The sequence below is a fragment of the Artemia franciscana genome, chromosome 2 (assembly GCF_032884065.1).
Source record: "Artemia franciscana chromosome 2, ASM3288406v1, whole genome shotgun sequence".
NCBI lineage: Eukaryota > Metazoa > Arthropoda > Branchiopoda > Anostraca > Artemiidae > Artemia > Artemia franciscana.
The window spans coordinates 52,366,525-52,385,282 of record NC_088864.1 but is presented as its reverse complement, the minus strand read 5'-3'; the positions used below and the strand labels follow the sequence as shown (position 1 = coordinate 52,385,282).

General features: G+C 35.8%; 1 protein-coding gene across 3 annotated transcripts in view; it reads right to left on the bottom strand.

Annotated features, from left to right (window-relative positions):
- Positions 1-18,758, bottom strand: part of LOC136043482 (ankyrin repeat and sterile alpha motif domain-containing protein 1B-like) — a 118,219-nt gene that overhangs the window by 43,197 nt on the left and 56,264 nt on the right. For all 3 annotated transcript variants that reach the window (XM_065728399.1, XM_065728409.1, XM_065728405.1), the window contains 2 exons: positions 14,654-14,921; positions 9,679-10,351 (listed from right to left, as the gene is read on the bottom strand). In XM_065728399.1, the coding sequence (XP_065584471.1) occupies positions 9,679-10,351; positions 14,654-14,921 (941 nt within the window). The remainder of the gene's footprint in view (positions 1-9,678; positions 10,352-14,653; positions 14,922-18,758) is intronic.

Below are 18,758 nucleotides of genomic sequence, written 5' to 3'. Positions count from 1 at the left end.
CGTAGAAACTTTGAAAGGGACTCGTTTGATTGGAAATTGAGAGGGCTAGTGCGCTTTTTAATATTAGAAAGTGATTGGAGGGTAAATAGCCCCCAGCACCCATCATCTGCCCAAACACATGGAAGATACTGATAGTGTGGTAAATGAGTTTCTTAACTAAGGTGGCTCTGAGGTTAGAAATAAAATATTGAAGAATATGAATATGATTTTTAAAAAAGGGGAAGTACCTAGCGAATTTAGGAAAACCCTAATAAAACCGCTGCATAAGAAAAGTGACAAGGGTGAGTGTGGCAATTATCGAGGCAGTAGCCTGTTCTCATATGCAGCAAATTACTAAGTAGCATGATACGTTTTAGACTGAGAGATACTATAGGCACAGTTTTAAGAGAAGAACAGTGCGGTTTTAGAAAAGGTAGAGGATTGCATCTACCAAATTTTCACCCTTAGGTCAATAATTGAGAAGCGCCCGAGTTATCAAACGCCTTTGGTCCTCAGTTTTAAAGATTATAAGCAAGCGTTCGATTCTGTTGATAGAAGAACTTTGGCGAAGGCTTTATCCTTCGTAAGGGTAATATTATTAGTGTAGACGGTGGGAGCACTGAAGATGTTAAGATAAGAACAGCCAAGGCTCAGGGTATTTTTTGACAGTTGAAAAAGTTTGGAACAAAAGGAGGAAAAGTCTGTAAACCAAAATAAGCATGTTGGAAGCTGCGGTGATGACAGCGGTCAAATACGGTTCTGAAGCATGGGCGATCCGAAAAGCAGATGAAGATTTGCTAAACGTGTTGTTCTGAGTACCCGAACAATAAATGAATAATACTGACTGAATTTCAAACAGTAGGCTGTACGAAAAATTTGGTTCTATCCCGCTTTCTAGGGCTATAATGACAGAAAGATTGAGATGGCTTGGGCAAGTTCTGCGGATGAAGGATGACAAATTGCCAAAGATTGTCCTTTTTGCCCAACCGTCAAGGTATAAACGGAAAGCTGGCCGTCTGCAGTTGAGGTGGTTAGGATATCATAAAGAAAGATTTAAGGGAAATAAGAACTTCCTGGGAGTGTGTAAAGAGGGAGGCTTTGAAAAGATTGGGATGAAGGAGGAGCGTACGTAGCTGTGTTGGCCTCATGTGGCTTGGCGCTGCGGTAAGTTGTATTAATAATAGTAGTGATGCTGTGACTACTGTTATTACTATACTTAAAGGTAAGAAGGTGAAATTTTCAGAGAAGTTTTAAAGGAAAAAGTAAACTGAATCACAACACGCCATCCGTATGCAGGTTGCCGAAAGGACATGAAATTAAAACTTACAAGGTTTGTTGTGGTGAATATTGAACTAACCAAAAGACAATATTGACATCACATGCTACTGCTTCTATTCCTCCGACTACTGGCACTGCTATTATTATTGTTACTGGTACTAAATCTAAGACTACTACTGTTATTCCCACTGCTACAACTACTATTGCTGCTACTATAGCTACTGGTGCTACTAATACTGTTACTAAAGCTATGGATGTTAAATGCAAAATTTTTGGGGAATATTAAAACTGTATTGGACTAAATTGAAACACACTATGCCCATAGATGTTGTCCCAGGGATATGCCACACAGGTAGTGGCATAGCAATGCCGAAATCTGCCTTTTTTTAGTATGCGTGGCAGGACTCTACAATACAGCTTTTAGCATAACTGAATTCAACGACACTTAAAAAATAGCCACCCATTTAGGACACTTCAACCCCTTCGTATTTTCCGGGAGGAAGGCCTTTGGATAACTTTTAGAACAAATAAAGTCTCACAATCCTCTCAACCCATGTAAACTATGCGTTAAAAATGTACTCTTCCGCCCTAAAGTAAAAACTATTCCACAGTAAAAGGGGTTAATTTATCCTGCTTGCATCTTTTCCTTTTCAAAATGTACATATTTTTTCGTTTTCTTGAGGAATGTGAAAATTAAAATCCTACACCCCGTTCATTGAATTTCTCTTCCCCCATGACATATTCCTCTAAGGAAAGATCCTCCCACATAGTCCCCTCCCCTCACCCCCCCCCCCCCCCAAACCAAAAGCCCCCTGAAAACGTTTGTACACTTCCCAATAACCATTACCGCATGTAAACACTGGTCAAAATTTATAACTTGCAGCCCCTCCCCCGGGGACTGTGGGGGAGTAAGTCATCCCCAAAAACATAGTTATTATAGTTTTCGACTATGCTAAACAAAATGGCTATCTCAAAATTTTGATCCGTTGACTTCGGGAAAAAATGAGCGTGGGAGGGGACCTAGGTGTCCTCCAATTTTTGGGTCACTTAAAAAGGGCACTAGAACTTTTTATTTCCGTTAGAATGAGCCCTCTTGGGACTTTCTAGGACCACTTGGTCAATACGATGAACCCTGGAGAGCAAAAAGAAACAAAAAAAAACAAATAAACACGCACCCGTGATCGGTCTTCTAGCAAAAAATACGAAGTTCCACATTTTTGTAGATAGGAGCTTGAAACTTTCGCATTAGGGTTTTCTGATACGCTGAATGCGATGGTTGGATTTCGTTAAGATTCTATGACTTTTAAGGGGTGTTTCCCCCTATTTTCCAAAATAAGGCAAATTTTCTCAGGCTAGATAACTTTTGAAAACGAAGACTAAATTTGATGAAACTTATATATTTGAAATCAGAATAAAAATTTGATTCTTTTGAAGTATCTTTAAGTTTCAAAATTCCGTTTTTTAGAGTTTCGTTTACTGTTTAGCCGGGTCGCTCCTTACTACAGTTTGTTGCCACGAACCGTTTGATAAAATTTAAAAAAAGAACTTTTTCCACAAGACAAGCTTTCAAAGAAGAGTAAAGAACTCTATTAAGCCAAGAATAAGCAAAAATAAATTCAAATAACCTTCGAAGCGTAAACAAAAAAACCAAACAAACAGAAACTATAACAAATAGCCAAGTCAAATTAAAAATGAGCAAAAATTAACATGAGTAGGGCTTATAACCCCTATGCCTTTCCAGGAACAGAAAACAATTTGCGCTTTACTGAAAACAGAATAATTTTGAAATGTTTTCACCTTTCTTACTTTCATAAATGAAATATTATCAAAATTTGGAGGAAGAAATGTCAGTATATGTCAATTAAACTGACAATCCACAGTCGTTTTTTTTTCAGTAAAGTGCAAATTATGTTCTGGTCTTGAGAAGGTGTGAGGGTTGTCAAAGACATAATTTCCAGACCTTTCAACCACACTGAACAAAATGGATATCCCAACATTTTGATTAGATGTGTTTTGGACATCGATGGGCGTGAGGTGAGGGGACTTGTTGCCCTCCAGTCACGTTTGACTAATAAAGAGGGCACTAGCCCTATCAATTTCCGATCGAATAAGCCCTTTTCGTGGTTTCTACGACAAGTCCATTCCAATACACTGTGCCCTAGTCTAAAAAAATTAAAACAAATGAATAAAATATTGTGCCCACGTTGCTCTTTACTAAGACGGCGCTAAGGTACAGCCAATGATTCCAAATATATAAGATTTATCAGGTTTATTGTTACCCATCAAAAGCTACGAGCCTGAGAATATTTGCCGGACTTCTGAAAAAGTGAAACACCCCTTAAAAGTCAAGGAATATTAAAGAAAATCACAACATTACACTGAGTATACGAGATAACCCTACTGTAAAAGGTCCAAGCTACTATATAAAAAAAATGTAGTATTTTACTTTTTTTTTGCCAGAAGAAAGATAATGGATGCGTGTTTTTTTATTTTTATTCTCCAGGGGCGATTGTGCCAAACTAATGGTCCTAAAGGAAGGAAGAAGATGCATCCAAAAGAAAATTAATAGTTCTAGTGCCCTTCTTAAGTGACCAAAAAATTGGAGGGCAACTAACCTCCCTCCCAAGCTCCTCTTTCCCCATAGCTGTCAGATCACGATTTTGAGATAGTCATTTTGTTCAGCATTGTTGAAAGACCAAATAACTATTCATCTAGGGATAACATGACCCCCAGTAGACTGCGGGGAAAGACCTGTAAGTTATGAAATTTACCCATTGTTTACGTATAGCATTTGTTATTAAAAAGTATACAGACATTTTTACGGGGTGGATTGGGTCATGTGAATAATTTTCCGTGGGGAGGCATATTTCTGGGGGTAACTTTTCAGGTGAAATTTTACACTGTGGGGATTTGAAAAATTCTTTTACAATATTCTTTTTTTTCGCATTTTAATGCTGATTTTAAGTATATAAGTTTCATCAAGTTTTGTCTTACCCATCAAAAGTTACGAGCCTGAGAAAATTTGCCTCATTTTAGAAAATAGGGGAAAACAACCCCTAAAAGTCATACGATCTTAACGAAAATCACACCATCAGATTCAACGTATCAGAGAACCTTATTGTAGAAGTTTCAAGCCCCTATCTACAAAAATGTGGAATTTCGCATTTTTTGCCAGAAGACAAATCACGGATGCGTGTTTATTTGTTGTTGTTTTTTCCCAGGGGTGATCGTATCGACTCAGTGGTCCTAGAATGTTGCGAAAGGGCTCATTCTAACGGAAATTAAAAGTTCTAGTGCCCTTTTTAAGTGACCGAAAAAATTGGAGGGCACCTAGGCCCCCTCCCACGCTCATTTTTTCCCCAAAGTCACCGGATCAAAATTCTGAGATAGCCATTTTATTCACCAAAGTCGAAAACCCAATAACTATGTCTTTGGGGACGACTTACTCCCCCGCAGTCCCCGTGGGAGGGGCTGCAAGTTACAAACTTTGACCTGTGTTTACATATAGCAATGGTTACTGGGAAGTGTACTGACGTTTTCAGGGGAATTTTTTGGTTTGGGGGGATTTGAGGGGGGAGGGTTATCGGGGAGGATCTTTCCATGGAGGAACTTCACAGGGGGTAGAGACTTTCAATGGAGGGGGCGTAGGATTTTCTAGCACTATTTAAAAAAACAATGAAAAAATAAATATGAAAAGTTTTTTCTACTGAAAGTGAGAAGCAGCATTAAAACTTAAAACGAGCAGAAATTATTACGCATATGAGGGGTTTACCTCCTCGCAATACCTCGCTCTTTACGCTAAAGTATTTTTAGTAATTTCAACTATTTATTCTACGGCCTTTGTGATTCAGAGGTCATTCTTAAGGAGTTGGGACAAAATTTAAGCTTTAATGTATTAAATAAAAAAAAAAATTAAATGAAAGTAAGGAGCGACATTAAAACTTATAACGAACAGAAATTACTCCGTATATGAAAGGAGCTTTTCCTTCTCAACGCCCCGCTCTTTACGCTAAAGTTTGACTCTTTCTCTTAACTCTACATTTTAAAACAGTAAAAAACTTTAGCGTAAAGAGCGGGTTGTTGAGAAGGAAAAGCCCATTTCATATACGGAGTAATTTCTGTTCGTTTTAAGCTTAAAAAGGGCACTAGAACTTTTAATTTTCGTTTGAATGAGCCCTCTGGTAACATTTTAGGATTACTGGGTCGAGACGATCATCCCTGGGAATAAAACAAAAGAACAAAAACAAATAAACACGCATCCGTGATCTGCCTTCTGGCAAAAAATATAAAATTCCACATTTTTGTAGATAGGAGCTTAAAACTTCTACAGTAGGGTTCTCTGATACGCTGAATCTGATGGTGTGATTTTCGTTAAGATTATATGACTTTTAGGGGGTGTTTCCCCCTATTTTCTAAAATAACGCAAATTTTCTCAGGCTCGTAACTTTTGATGGGTAAGACAAAACTTGATGAAACTTATATACTTAAAATCAGCATTAAAGTGCGATTCTTTTAATGTAGCCATTGGTACCAAAATTCCATTTTTTAGACTTTTGGTCACTATTGAGCCGGGTCGCTCCTTACTACAGTTCGTTACCACGAACTGTTTGAAAGAACGAGGTATCGACGAGGGACGAGTCCCCTCATATACGCGATAAAAGCATACGAATATAGAAGTTCGCTACGTAATTTAATTCGTAAGTTACGTATATTTTTTACTTATGAAAACGTCCGTAAAAAATTATAAGTTATAGTTGCCTTTTTAAGTAATAAAAAAATTGGAGGGCAACTAGGCCTCCTCTCTCGCTCCTTTTTTCTCAAAATCTTCCGATTAAAACTATGAAAAGCCATTTAGCCCCAAAAAATTAATATGCATATTTCGTTTTAATTATTTATGTGCGGAGAACCAAGATCAAACCATGCATAAATTCAAAAACGTCCAGAAATTAAACAAAAAAACAAGTTATTTTAAATGAAAGTAAGGAGCCGTATTAAAACTTAAAACGAACAGAAATTACTCCGTATTTGAAAGGGGCTTTTCCTCTTCAATGCCCCACTTTTTACGCTAAAGTTTGACTCTTTTTCTTAACTCTACATTTTAAAACAGTAAAAAAAAACTTTAGCGTAAAGAGCGGGGCGTTGAGGAGGAAAAGCCCCTTTCAAATACGGAGTAATTTCTGTTCGTTTTAAGTTTTAATACCGCTCCTTACTTTCATTTAAAATAACTTGTTTTTTTTTTGTTTAATTTATTTACCAACTCGATTTTGCATGTGGAGCTGTTATCGGCGAATTGTCCAGGAAGAAATTTTCAGCGAGTTTGGATTTCCGGGAAAACTTTTCGCGGAAAGAAGATTTCTGGAGTGATCATAAAGCGAATAGAAATTAACGTCTTTTTTATATGAAAGTATGCTAAGGAGAATTCTTCAGGCTGAATCGACCGCAAGAAATTTTACGCATGGGATTTACAGGGGGGGGGGGGGATTTGCGTGGGAGGAATTTTCCAGAAAGGAATTTACTGTGAGAGGGAATTTTTCATGAAGGGTGGGGTATTATTTGAAACACGATCAGAAATAAAAAAAAACAAGTCTTTTCAGCAGAAAATAGGCAATATTAAAACTCAAAACAAACAAAAATTATTCGGTATAGGAGGGGGTTGCCCCCCTCCTCAATACCTTGTCATTTATACTAATGTTTGATTGTTGGTTCCAATTTTAGTTTTCGTTCTCAAATATCAATGTTTGTTTTTGGTTAGGTGTTTCGTTTTAAATTTACTTTACCAGGCTATAAGACTCACTAAAACACATGACAATAGATATAGCTCCAGCTCCAGTATTATAAAAGAGTGTTTGGTCAACATCAGACAACTCATTCACAGATTCTGAAAGGTGATATGGGCCTGTTTTCTTTAAAGCTACGTAGGTATATTTTAATGCTTAGGTTCTGGTTGAAGTTAACTAAGAGTAATGAAGATAGACTAGTAAGAGCGGCATATGAAGAGATGTTGAAATGTAGTTTAAAAACCTCGTGGCCATCCCAAATTAAATCATTACTAGGAAAAGTAGGAATGCCTTATTTATGGAATAATGGTCTTTGCTCTCGTGATGTACCAACAAATTTAGAAAGCCGGGTACGATTTATATTAGAGAGTCAGGAAATTCAGCATTGGCAAGGGCTGGTTTTTGATTCTACAACCCTGCAACATTATAATCAGGCAAAACCTAGTTTTGGGGAGGAAGTTTATTTTAAATTTAACTTACCGGCTATGATTCTACGTCGCTGGATTCAGCTTAAGGCAAATTGTCTTCCAATCCAGAACAGGCAAAAAACGTTCGACAAAAATAAAATGATAGTTGGTACGTTTGTCCCCTTTGTAAAGATGATGATGAAGACTTGGATCATTTTCTCCGGAAATGCCCGGTGCTCTTGGATTTACGGGAAATTTATTTGCATGGGGTTAATTTGATGCTTCCGGGTATTCTACAAAATAGTAACCCAACCACAATATTTCGAGTGGGAGTATATATAGATAAATCTTTAATAAGAAGAAAAAGTTTTATATGATTAATTTCTTTTGTAGTTAGATTAGGTACTTTTTGCGTTGAATTCTGTTTTTTGTGCGTGTTCGTACTGTTGTTAATTTCCTTGCTTATTTGTCATTTATTTATATTTTTGTGTATATGGCCCACGGGTTTTTGAAATACACTTATCTATCTATCTATAGGCTCAATTTAGATATAAGGCTTATTTTTAGCAAAATGCAAAATGTAGCAAAATTAGCAAAATGTAGCAAAATGCAAAATTAGCAAATAGCAAAATGTAGCACTACCAATATTTCTTAATTCTAATTTATTTATTTCTTAATTTTTTTTTGCTTATTCTTGTATTGATGACATTTCTATTTTAGCTATGAGTTTTAAACTTTATTTAGCGTATATGTTACCTTAGATTTAGCAGGCGTTGCCAGTCAACATTTTCAGTTTTATGCAAGGTTTGACGGTGACAAGTTAGGTTAGATTAAGTTGGGTTAGGTTTTTGACACATTTCTGAGATTTATAACCTAATTTAACCTAAACCAACCTAACCTAACGTTTATCATCAAAGCTTGCAAATGACTGAAAACTAATGGGCAAAGCTAATTGAATCCAAGAAGAGTTGAAAGAATTTCGGACATTAACCGGTGAATATGAACATTAACTAGATTTCAGCCATTCGGAGTAACAAATATATAGCATAGAGGAAACAGTCTTTGGCTTTTTCTTAGCTGGACCCTAGTAAAGATTGAACAACATGGAATATGGCTGAGGAGTCACTCATCTGTGACATCATGCCCCAGAAAAGCAACTTTTCAAACGTAAATTAAAATATGTGTTATATATATTATATGTACGTGATAACGTAAAATAAATTACAATATTTCAATGGTCAACAAAAAGAAGACTATGCCATAATTAGTTAACTTATGATCATGACTCATAAAAGATCTCAATATTCCATGAATCAAAGTTCAATTTTCAAGAAAGAGGAAAAACCGGAGAGATTTATTAAATAAATGGTAAAATGAGATTGACCTGTAGATTTCCTAACTTTGCCACACAAGAAAAAAAAACCCTCAATTAAATGATATGTTAGTGGAATACTATACAAGTTTCAGATACAATTATACATTGGTCAAAGGTGAGTTAGACTACCCTTGATATTTATTTATAACTACCAGCGGAGTCTGTAGGACGATAAGCATGGAAAAATAAACATAATATTTGTAGGAAAAAAAAAATATGAGGACTGGATAAAAAATCGCCGCTTGTCCAAGTTCGGCCATGTTTGCCGAAAACCGTCCGAAACTTTTACAAATCAAAGCTTACGCTGCAAACCAGTGCCTGATTGGAAGAAACGACGTGGAGGACAAGCCAAAACTTGGCTCAATACTGTAAAATTTGACCTCGAGCCGACTGGCAGATTCCAGAGACATGGTAGCAGATGGGATTTCAAAGCTTGAAATAGTCGCCCCAATAACCTAAGACCGTAACCTATGAAATTCAACAGTCTGTCTGATCCTGTCACCAGAGAGCTACATAACTTGTGATCCAAGTACAAGTAAGTAAGATAAGGAAATAATTTGCCCTTATCTCGCCAAAACAGTATTCAAAGTCCCTTATCCTACTCTCTTTCCAAATGAAAAAAAAAGATATCCTGAAAGTGTTAAATCAATACCCTTGTCGGGAGACAAAAGAAGGATGAGTTACCCAAAACTTTGTATAAATTGCATCACCATTAAATGCATCACTCAATACACTATGAGATCGTAGCACATTGCTTCTTTTCATGAATCTATATACAAGCTTCAATTATAAAGCACAATTTTAAAACAATAATAAAAATATCAATAATATCCCTTGATCAAGCAAACCAAAAGTAGTTTACCTTCAAATGGTGAATCCGTGATATATTCTTCAACACATTCAGCGTTAATACTCGCTTCACTATTGCACCGACTTGACCATTCCGGGTAGTAACAGCTAAGACTATCGTCTCGAGACAGATCTAAAGGCATGTCGGTTTCAGTCTCAATATCCCTTGACTTCCTTTTAGGAAGCTGAGCTAATATGTCTTTTTCAGCACAATATGGAGGAGGGGGGGGATGTTCAGGAGTTGACAGTTGTGTTGAAGAAGGCGTTGATGACCCACCATCCAAAACATTTTCATAACTTCTGTTTAAATATTTTCTTGGTAAAGGTACGGGCTTGTTTGATTTGGGAGCATAAAAGAAACTACTTGTACTAGTACAATGAGATTCATCAAAATTTGAAATGGTTGTATCTAGAATAACTTCACTTGTGTATATAGGTCTAATACCAATATTCTTGTTGATCATTCCTTGACAATCTGATTCAGGAATCGAACTGGGATAGTCAATACTGTCAAAACAGCTACTGATCATTCGACTACTATCTGAGTAGTCGAATGATTTGACGGTGGTGATCCCATCTATAGCTCCACTATGAGCAAGATAAATAAGTTCGTATGCTGTCCGTCGGTTCATGTGGTCAGATTCACTTGTATTGACTTTTCGAGGAGGTTTCTGGGGTGCTTTAGCCTGAAAATAAGAAAGATTCCTGATTTTTTAGGAAACTAAAATTGCGAAGTCCTATTTAAACAAAACAACTTTTCACGCGACAAGATTTCAACCTAATCCAATTTTATACGTTTTTTAAATTTGAAGGAACTATAGCCAGATAATAAATTTAACTATTCCCTACCTATTTTTTGTTACTTTCCAAGATTCTCAACAATAATTAAATAAAGTTTGAAGTCTATTAATATAGCATTGATAGAGCTATATCACCCCTCTATCTATGTCTTCTAGTTCGCTAGGGACCTATTAAGCTTGTCTCTGCCCGTTTGAACAAATTTTTCCTTTTCATTACAGAAACATGGTCTGAAGAAATGAAAGAACGGTGGAACAAATTTAGATATTCGTCACTGACCTAAGAATTTCAAGTCTAGTTCAAAGTGAAATTACCCTTAAAGGTCTAAATTAACAATATAAGTAGCACTTCAGATATTGCTTTGCTACCTTTTTGATAATTTCAGTTTTACCCTAACCCGGCCATTCATTCCAGCATCTGGTGGTAAGATATGGCGGTGCTGAGGGGAGGCGATCTATGATCGTGCTTCTACGGTTCTACGGTAATCTACAGTTATGATCGCTACTGCCCTTTTCTGAATAGCTTCAACTTCGTCGCATAAGTATCTGGTACACAAACGTGCCTGAATTTGCTTCAAATCTTGTAGGCCTGCATTTATATTTAAAGGAAACATTGCTTACATAGCTTACATGTAAGCAAATGTAAGCAATTACATTGCTTACATGGACATTTGATATTTATGGTAGTTAGTTTTAAAAGCCTTTTTCACGAAACAAGTTTTTATAAGACAAGCAAAGAGATCCATTAAGCCAAGAATGAGCAGAAATAAAGTCAAATAATCTTTGAAGCGCGAAACTACCACAAATCACTATCAATAAATAAATGAAACTCAAAACGAACAGAAATTACAATAAATAGCCAAGTACAACTCAAAAGAAGCAAAATTTAACATGAGTAGGGCTGATTACCCCAATGCCTTCTCAAGACCAGAACATAATTTGCGCTTTGCAAAAAAAAATTGACATTTAATTGACATGTACTGATATTTATTCCTCAAAGTTTTGGTAATTTTTCATTTATGAAAGTAAGAGAAATGAAAATATTTAAACCGTATTTTGATCTAAGTAAAGCACAAATTATGTTCTGGTCTTGAGAAGCCATGGGGGTTATCAGCCCAACTCATATTAATTTCTGCTTGTCTTGATTTTGACTCGGCTATTTATTGTAATTTCTGTTCGTTTTGAGTTTCATTTATTTATTTATTGTGATTTGTGGTAGTATTACGCTTGGAAGATTATTTAAATATATTTCTGCTCATTCTCGGCTTAATAGAGCTATTTACTTTTCTTTGAAAAACTTATTTTGTGAAACAAGTTTTTAAATCTTTTCAGTTTTTCTATAAGAACCCGTTGTATGGGTATGTGTATGTGGGAGGAACTTTAAAAAAACTTTAATCCTGACACAAACTGTATTTTTAATTTAATTTTATAGCTTCTGAAGTTGACCTGAAAAATAAAACTTACTCTCATTCCCAAAAGATTCTACCTATGCTCTTTGACAACCCGGATACACTTACACTCTTTTTATTTACTTAAATTGTAAGAGCAGGGGGAGTAATAGTAGCATCCCCAAAAGTTTCAACCTAATACTCCCAATAGTTCTCAATATATTGCTGAGTTGTCTTATTGGCAACAATAAACACAATGCGTTTTGATTTATTAGCTCATTTAAAAGTTTCAATAATAATCCTAGTAATTACAGAGTGGTGCTGCCTATGATATTGCCTATATGCTCTGCTGAAAATCTGCATGTGTACATTTTTTTTTTTTTGTTTAATTGAAACTCCTAAAAATTCCTGAAACTCCTAAAAGGGCCAATTGCATAATTGTGGGGGATTGAAATGCCTAATATTGCTAAAGACATAGTTGCTGGATTGTTTTACTATGCTGAACAACATAGCTGTCTCAAAATTTTGACTGGAAAAGATTGGAAAATGAAGGGGCTTGGCGGAAGGGCTGCTTACCCTCCAATCTCTGGTTACTCTTAAAAAGGATGCCAAAACCTTTACTTTTGTATTGACTTAGCTCATTTAAAAGACTCAATGATATTTCTAGCTATTATAGAGTGGTGCCGGCTATGATATTGCCAATATGCTCCTTTGAAAACCTGCATGTATACAGTTTTATCGTTTAATTGAAACTCCAAAACGTTCCCTATTAGCTTCATCTTAATACCCTTAGTGTCATTAGTTACAGTAACTATATTAGTAGTATTAAAAGTGAACATATAGAGCCTTCTGGCTAGTTCAAAGTCTCTCGCGAATTACCCTTAAAGGTCTAAAATAACAATATAAGTAGTACTTCAGATATTGCTTTGCTACCTTTTTGATAGTCCATATGCTTATAGTTTGTTTTGATTTAGTTCACCATCCGCCAAAATATTTCGTCAAAGCTTCACCTTAATCGTGGACTTGGAGTCGAAATATTCGGATTTTTATTATTTAAGTTTGTTGTTGTTGTTTTTTTTTTGGTCAACTGTTTTAATTAAATTTTACTCGTTTTACTATCTCTGAAATTCTACAGAAATAAAACCGCCTAATTAATAATTAGAGTCAAAAAGGAAGCAAATGCCGTTATACGGAATTAAAAAGAACGAAGGAATATACTAATCTTTCAAAAGAATTATTAAGACTTCATAATTAAAAGATATATTAACTTGTAACCATTTGCGAAACAGGAAAGCCTCCGAAAGTTCTGATTGCACCAATCCCTTCAACATACATTTCTTTGCCAATTTCCACATTTCATTCCTTTTGAACAAAAATTGTTTTTTAATCAATTCTCGACAGTACCTGTATGAAATAATTTTTGCAGTTGTTTATTTTCCACGGAGTCATATATTCTTTATTTATTTATAATTACCCATACCTTGCAAAGGGAAAAAACAAGAGCTAAAAGCTTCATATAGAACTTGTGACGAGTTCGGAAGAGCTAAGACCTCATATGGCCTGAGCTCTAGCAAAATTCTAAGAATGAATAGATTACTTTAAAAGGAAAATCAGAGGGTTAATGCCGGTCGGGATTTAAAATAAGAGCTCTAAGTCTCGAGGTCCTTCCAAATATCAAAATTCATTAAGGTCCGATCTCCCACTCGTAAGTTAAAAATACCTCATTTTTTCTAATGTTTCCTCTCCCTTAAGCCCCCCAGATGGTCGAATCGGGGGATACGACTTTATCAAGTCAATTTGTGCAGATCCCTGACACGCCTACCAATTTTCATCCTCCTAGTACTTCCGGAAGCACCAAACTCACCAAGGCACTGGACTCCCTCCTAACTCCCTCAAAGAGAGCGGATCCGGTCTGGTTATGAAAGTCACGTATCTTGGACTTGTGTTTATTCTTCCCACCAAGTTTTATCCTGATCTCTCCACTCTAAGCGTTTTCCATGATTTCCGGTTCCACCCCCCCCCCCCAATGACACTGGATCGGGTCGGGATTTAAGATAAGAGATCTGAGTTACGAGGTCCTTCTAAATATGAAATTTCATTAAGATCCGATCACTACTTCGTAAGTTAAAAATATCTCATTTTTCTAATTTTTCAGAATTAACCATTCCCCCCCAACTCCCCCAAAGAGAGCGAATCCGTTCCAGTTATGTAAATCACGTATCTAGGACTTGCGCTTATTTTTCCAACCAAGTTTCATCCCGACCCCTCCACTCTAAGCGTTTTCCAAGATTTTAGGTTTCCCCCTACAACTAACGCCCAATGTCACCGGATCCGGTCAGGATTTATAATAAGAGCTCTGAGACACTATATCCTTCTAAATATCAAATTTCATTAAGATCCGATCACCTGTTCGTAAGTTAAAAATACCTCATTTTTTCAAAATTTTCCGAATCAACCGTCCCCCCACTCCCCCTCCAGATGGTCAAATCAGGGAAACGATTATTTCTAATTTAATCTGGTCTGGTCCCTCATACGCCTGCCAAATTTCATCGTCCTAGCTTATCTGGAAGTGCCTAAACTAGCAACACCGGGAAAGACAGACCGGTAGAATTTGCGATCGTTATATGTCACTTTGTAAATATCAAGTGTCATAAAAATTGACTAAGGCAAGAATAGGTATTTCAATGAAATTTTTGCAATATATTTTTTCTCTCCATTTTCTTCCGTGTTTTATTTTTCTTCATCTAAACAATTATTATCTTCATAACGTTACTAACGGGAAAAAAATAAATGGAGAAATTACCGTCGTTCTTCTTGGAACAGCGTCAGTGTGAAGAGTATCCAGACTCCTCCTTTCAACAGAAGAATTCTTTAGTTCTTTCATGCCGCCACAATTGAGACTGGAGTAGGCACGCGACCCGCGTGTAATTTGTCCACCCTCTTGGCAATCAAGTGTAATTTCTGCGTTAGATCCTTTATTTGCATGATGCAGCCTTGAGTTTTCAGATACGTTGGACCATTTATACGAATCGGCACTAGAAAAGCTCTTATGATGTCGTCTCGGAATGTCTCTGGAATTTTGACTTTGATATTACAAGCGTAATAATTTAATTAGAATTAATAGTGAAAAGCATTCGTAAAAGGGGAACCCTTACATCTACCGATCACCTATTTTACAAGTATTTGTTTATCAACTATGTATTTGAAAACCATTTTGAAAAAAATGTCTAAGATATACCATTATTTAGAAAATGGTTTAAAAAATCATAAAAAAAAACGTTTAAGGTCCCATCTTGGACACAAACAGATTTTTTTTTTCTCGGAGTGTTATAATATGCATTCTGCTTATGCTTCATTGATTGGTTACACATGATCCAGGAATTTCAAACTCCGACTGTTGAATAAAAAGGTATGCTCACAGTCCACAACTTCAACCGATTTAGAGTTGCAGAGACGTAGGAAAAAGAGAGGTATTGAATAGGCCAAATCCCGAATATAACATTTGCAAAACTTATTCTACTGTTCAATCTTATTTAAAGGGAAAAACAAGACCACAAGTCTCTAAACCAACACCTTACTACCCTTCAAAAGTGTCTAATAGGGCCAGGATTCACAATTTAATATTAAATTCCACCGGTCACTCTTTCCCCGCTTTCCATAAATAAATGCTAGTTAGTTCTTCTATACAAGCCTGTCGGCAGAATTAACAATCAATTTTACCATGTGAGCATTGAACATACAGTGTATTTTAAACCCCAGTGCTAGTTGGCACCCTCCCTCAAGAAAATGAAACATGTGATACAAATATGTACTTTTCAAACATTTAATGGCTTAAGAAAAAGTATATAACGAGGATAAAGATAGAAAAAAGAAAACAAGCCAGATTCAAGCTAGTTTTAGCCATTATTCTAATTTTTATTAAATACAGAGCGTGACTTTGGGTTAACGGCAAAGTTTAACCACAAAATATGACTAAAACTGACCTCGATTCTTTTTCCTATCTGTAAGAAAACGAGGTCTGCGCTGGACTTATTTGAATTATCAAAATATATGACGACAAAAAAGAGCAATAGGGATACAACAAAAAACTGTGCAAAACAGCATAGACAATTAAAAATAGCTTTCTCTGTTATAGTTTTCATAATTTAGTTACTAAAGCATTATATTCTCATCATATTTAGGTATATTTCATTAGTGTCCCGTTAAACATTCCCTGTGTCCCGGTCGTCATTTATATATCCCCCCTGTGCCCCCCCAGCGTCCCCGTTTTAGTTGTGTCCCGGTCGTTATTTATATTCCCTGCACCCCGGTCGTTATTTGTGTCCCGGTGTCCCAGTCTGTAATTTCTCTTTGAGTGTCCCGGTCGTCATTTATATCCCCTGTGTCCCGGTCGTCATTTGTGTCCCGGTCTGTAATTTCGTCAGTCGAAAAACCACTTCATGATGGAATAATGCTCAATCTTCATAATGACGTCAGTCAACAAACATGACGTCAGTCGACAAAAATGCATGACGTCAGTCAACACACAAACAAACAACTTATTTTTATATATATACATAGATAGATATAGATTTAAGCAGGGAGGGGGAGGGTATAGAAAGACGTTAACAAATGGAAGAAAATTGGTCATAAGAGGCATCGAATCAAATTTTTAATTCATCCACAAGTTACTATTTCTAGTTTAATTCAAAGTGACTTGGACATCAGCAACATTACGTAGGTTAGTGGTGGATAAGTTAAGATTTAATGCGCAACTTAAATTTATTCTGACATCAATGCCATCGGATAAGGTCATTTAAAATCAAATATAGTTGACTTTAAGGACGACAAAATTCCTTTGATATTTTAAAGTCAGACTTACAGGAATCACTTCAAAAGTAATCCTGAAAATTTGTGAAAGTTTCATTCATCAGGCCAAACTATTTTCTTTAAAATATTCGATACATTTTATCCGGAAAGCAATTGTTACCCTACGCATATTCGTTCAAAACTACAGCTACTAAAGTTAACGTTGTATATCATTAAAATACTTTAAAGGTAAGAGATTATTTGAGAAAACTCTTGATCCGATTACCGTTTTATGGCTTTGTTGATGGAGAAATTTTGGCTCAGAAGACAATAAACACAAAATGTTCGCAAAATATCTCTTACTAAGGGATCAATATTAGTTTCGGCAAACAACGATCAAAATCTTTAAATTCAAAAACAGCAAAAGAAATTCTACCACTTTCATAATTCAATACTCTTGTCTGGGAAACAATTGGATAAGTAGCAAATTTGCCTTCGTTAATTAAACTTTACCACCTTTTTGCACAACAATCTACGCCAGAAGCAACAGATAAAAGTTATTATTCTGTTATTTTTATGGGTTTGTTAAACGCAGCAAGTGATTTTGTGTTCTATTCAGCGGCAGCCGTTTTTGGCGTTTTTTATATTGAAAGACGTCTTAATTATCCGGTTTTAGATGTATTTGGTATAGTCTATGACAGATGCGAAGCCATTTTTAATTCACTGGGATTTGTTCACAGAAATCCAACAATACAGAAACGACAAGGTAAGGAGTCGTCACAACGAAGGAAAAGCAGAAGTAGAAGCATTTCAAGAAGCAGAAGCGTTTCAAGAAGCAGAAGCGTTTCAAGAAGCAGAAGCATTTCAAGAAGCAGAAGCATTTCAAGAAGCAGAAGCATTTCAAGAAGCAGAAGTATTTCAAGAAGCAGAAGCATTTCAAGGAGCGTTCGGAATTTAAGAAGCAGAAGGATTTCAAGAAGCAGAAGCATTTCAGGAAGCAGAAGCATTTCAAAAAGCAGAAGAATTTCAAGAAACAGAAGCATTTAAAGAAGCAAAAGTATTTCAAGAGAAAGAAGCATTTCAAGAGCCAGAAGTATTTCAAGAAACAAAAACATGTCAAGAGGAAGAGGCTTTTCAAGAACCCAAACTATTTCCAGAAGCGACTCTACGGCAAAGTAGAAGCTTACAAAAGCTTCACTGGTTTTCAACTACAAGTGAATATAATTTCATTAAGTAAGTAGAAGCCATTATAGTTGAGTTACCAAGAAATAGGCTCAGAGTTATAATGTTATAACACAAACTTTCAGAAACGTTAAACTAAAACTCGCTTATGTAGAAGCATTAATGTTAATCAAGAAGTATACTTAATTTGAACAGAATTAAAAACGAAAAAAAAGGAAAAAAACCGATGATGTGAGTCACAAATGAACTAAGAATCTGAAACACTCTTTCAGATCAGGATACGTGTTCAAGCCACTCTGCAGCAATGACATTCACGTGTTCAAGTCACTCTTTTCACGTGTTCAAGCCACACGTTTTCACGTGTTCAAGCCACTCTGCAGCAATGACATAATAAATATGCAACAGATATTGGCTTAATTTTTTCCTGAAGGATTATAGATTGCCTAAAGCAATGGTAATATACTTCTTGCAGTGACAAAGGACAAAGAACAAAAGTAGCATCAAAAAAGGGGACAACAGTATGTCAGCGAGATAGTTTTAGATTTCGAAACAACAGCAATAGCTACTTAGGCATCAACCATCAGACATGAGATACAAAGACAAAGTATGGAACTTTTATTGACATAACTGTTATTGACATGTATTGACATACAACAGTATGTCAGCGAGATAGTTTTAGATTTCGAAACAACAGCAATAGCTACTTAGGCATTAAGACAAGAGATACAAAGACAAAGTATAGAACTGTTACAAAGAAAGGGCTAAATCACCTGAAAAAGTTTAGATTTAAACTTTCAATAATAGGTTGGTAATATAATACAAACCTTAAATAAAATCTTGATTGCGTAAAAATGTTAACGTTATATTACATTCTATCTAATCCTTGCAGAAACTTGTTAATAATAAAAACAGTGCTTTTAAACAACAGATGAAAAAAG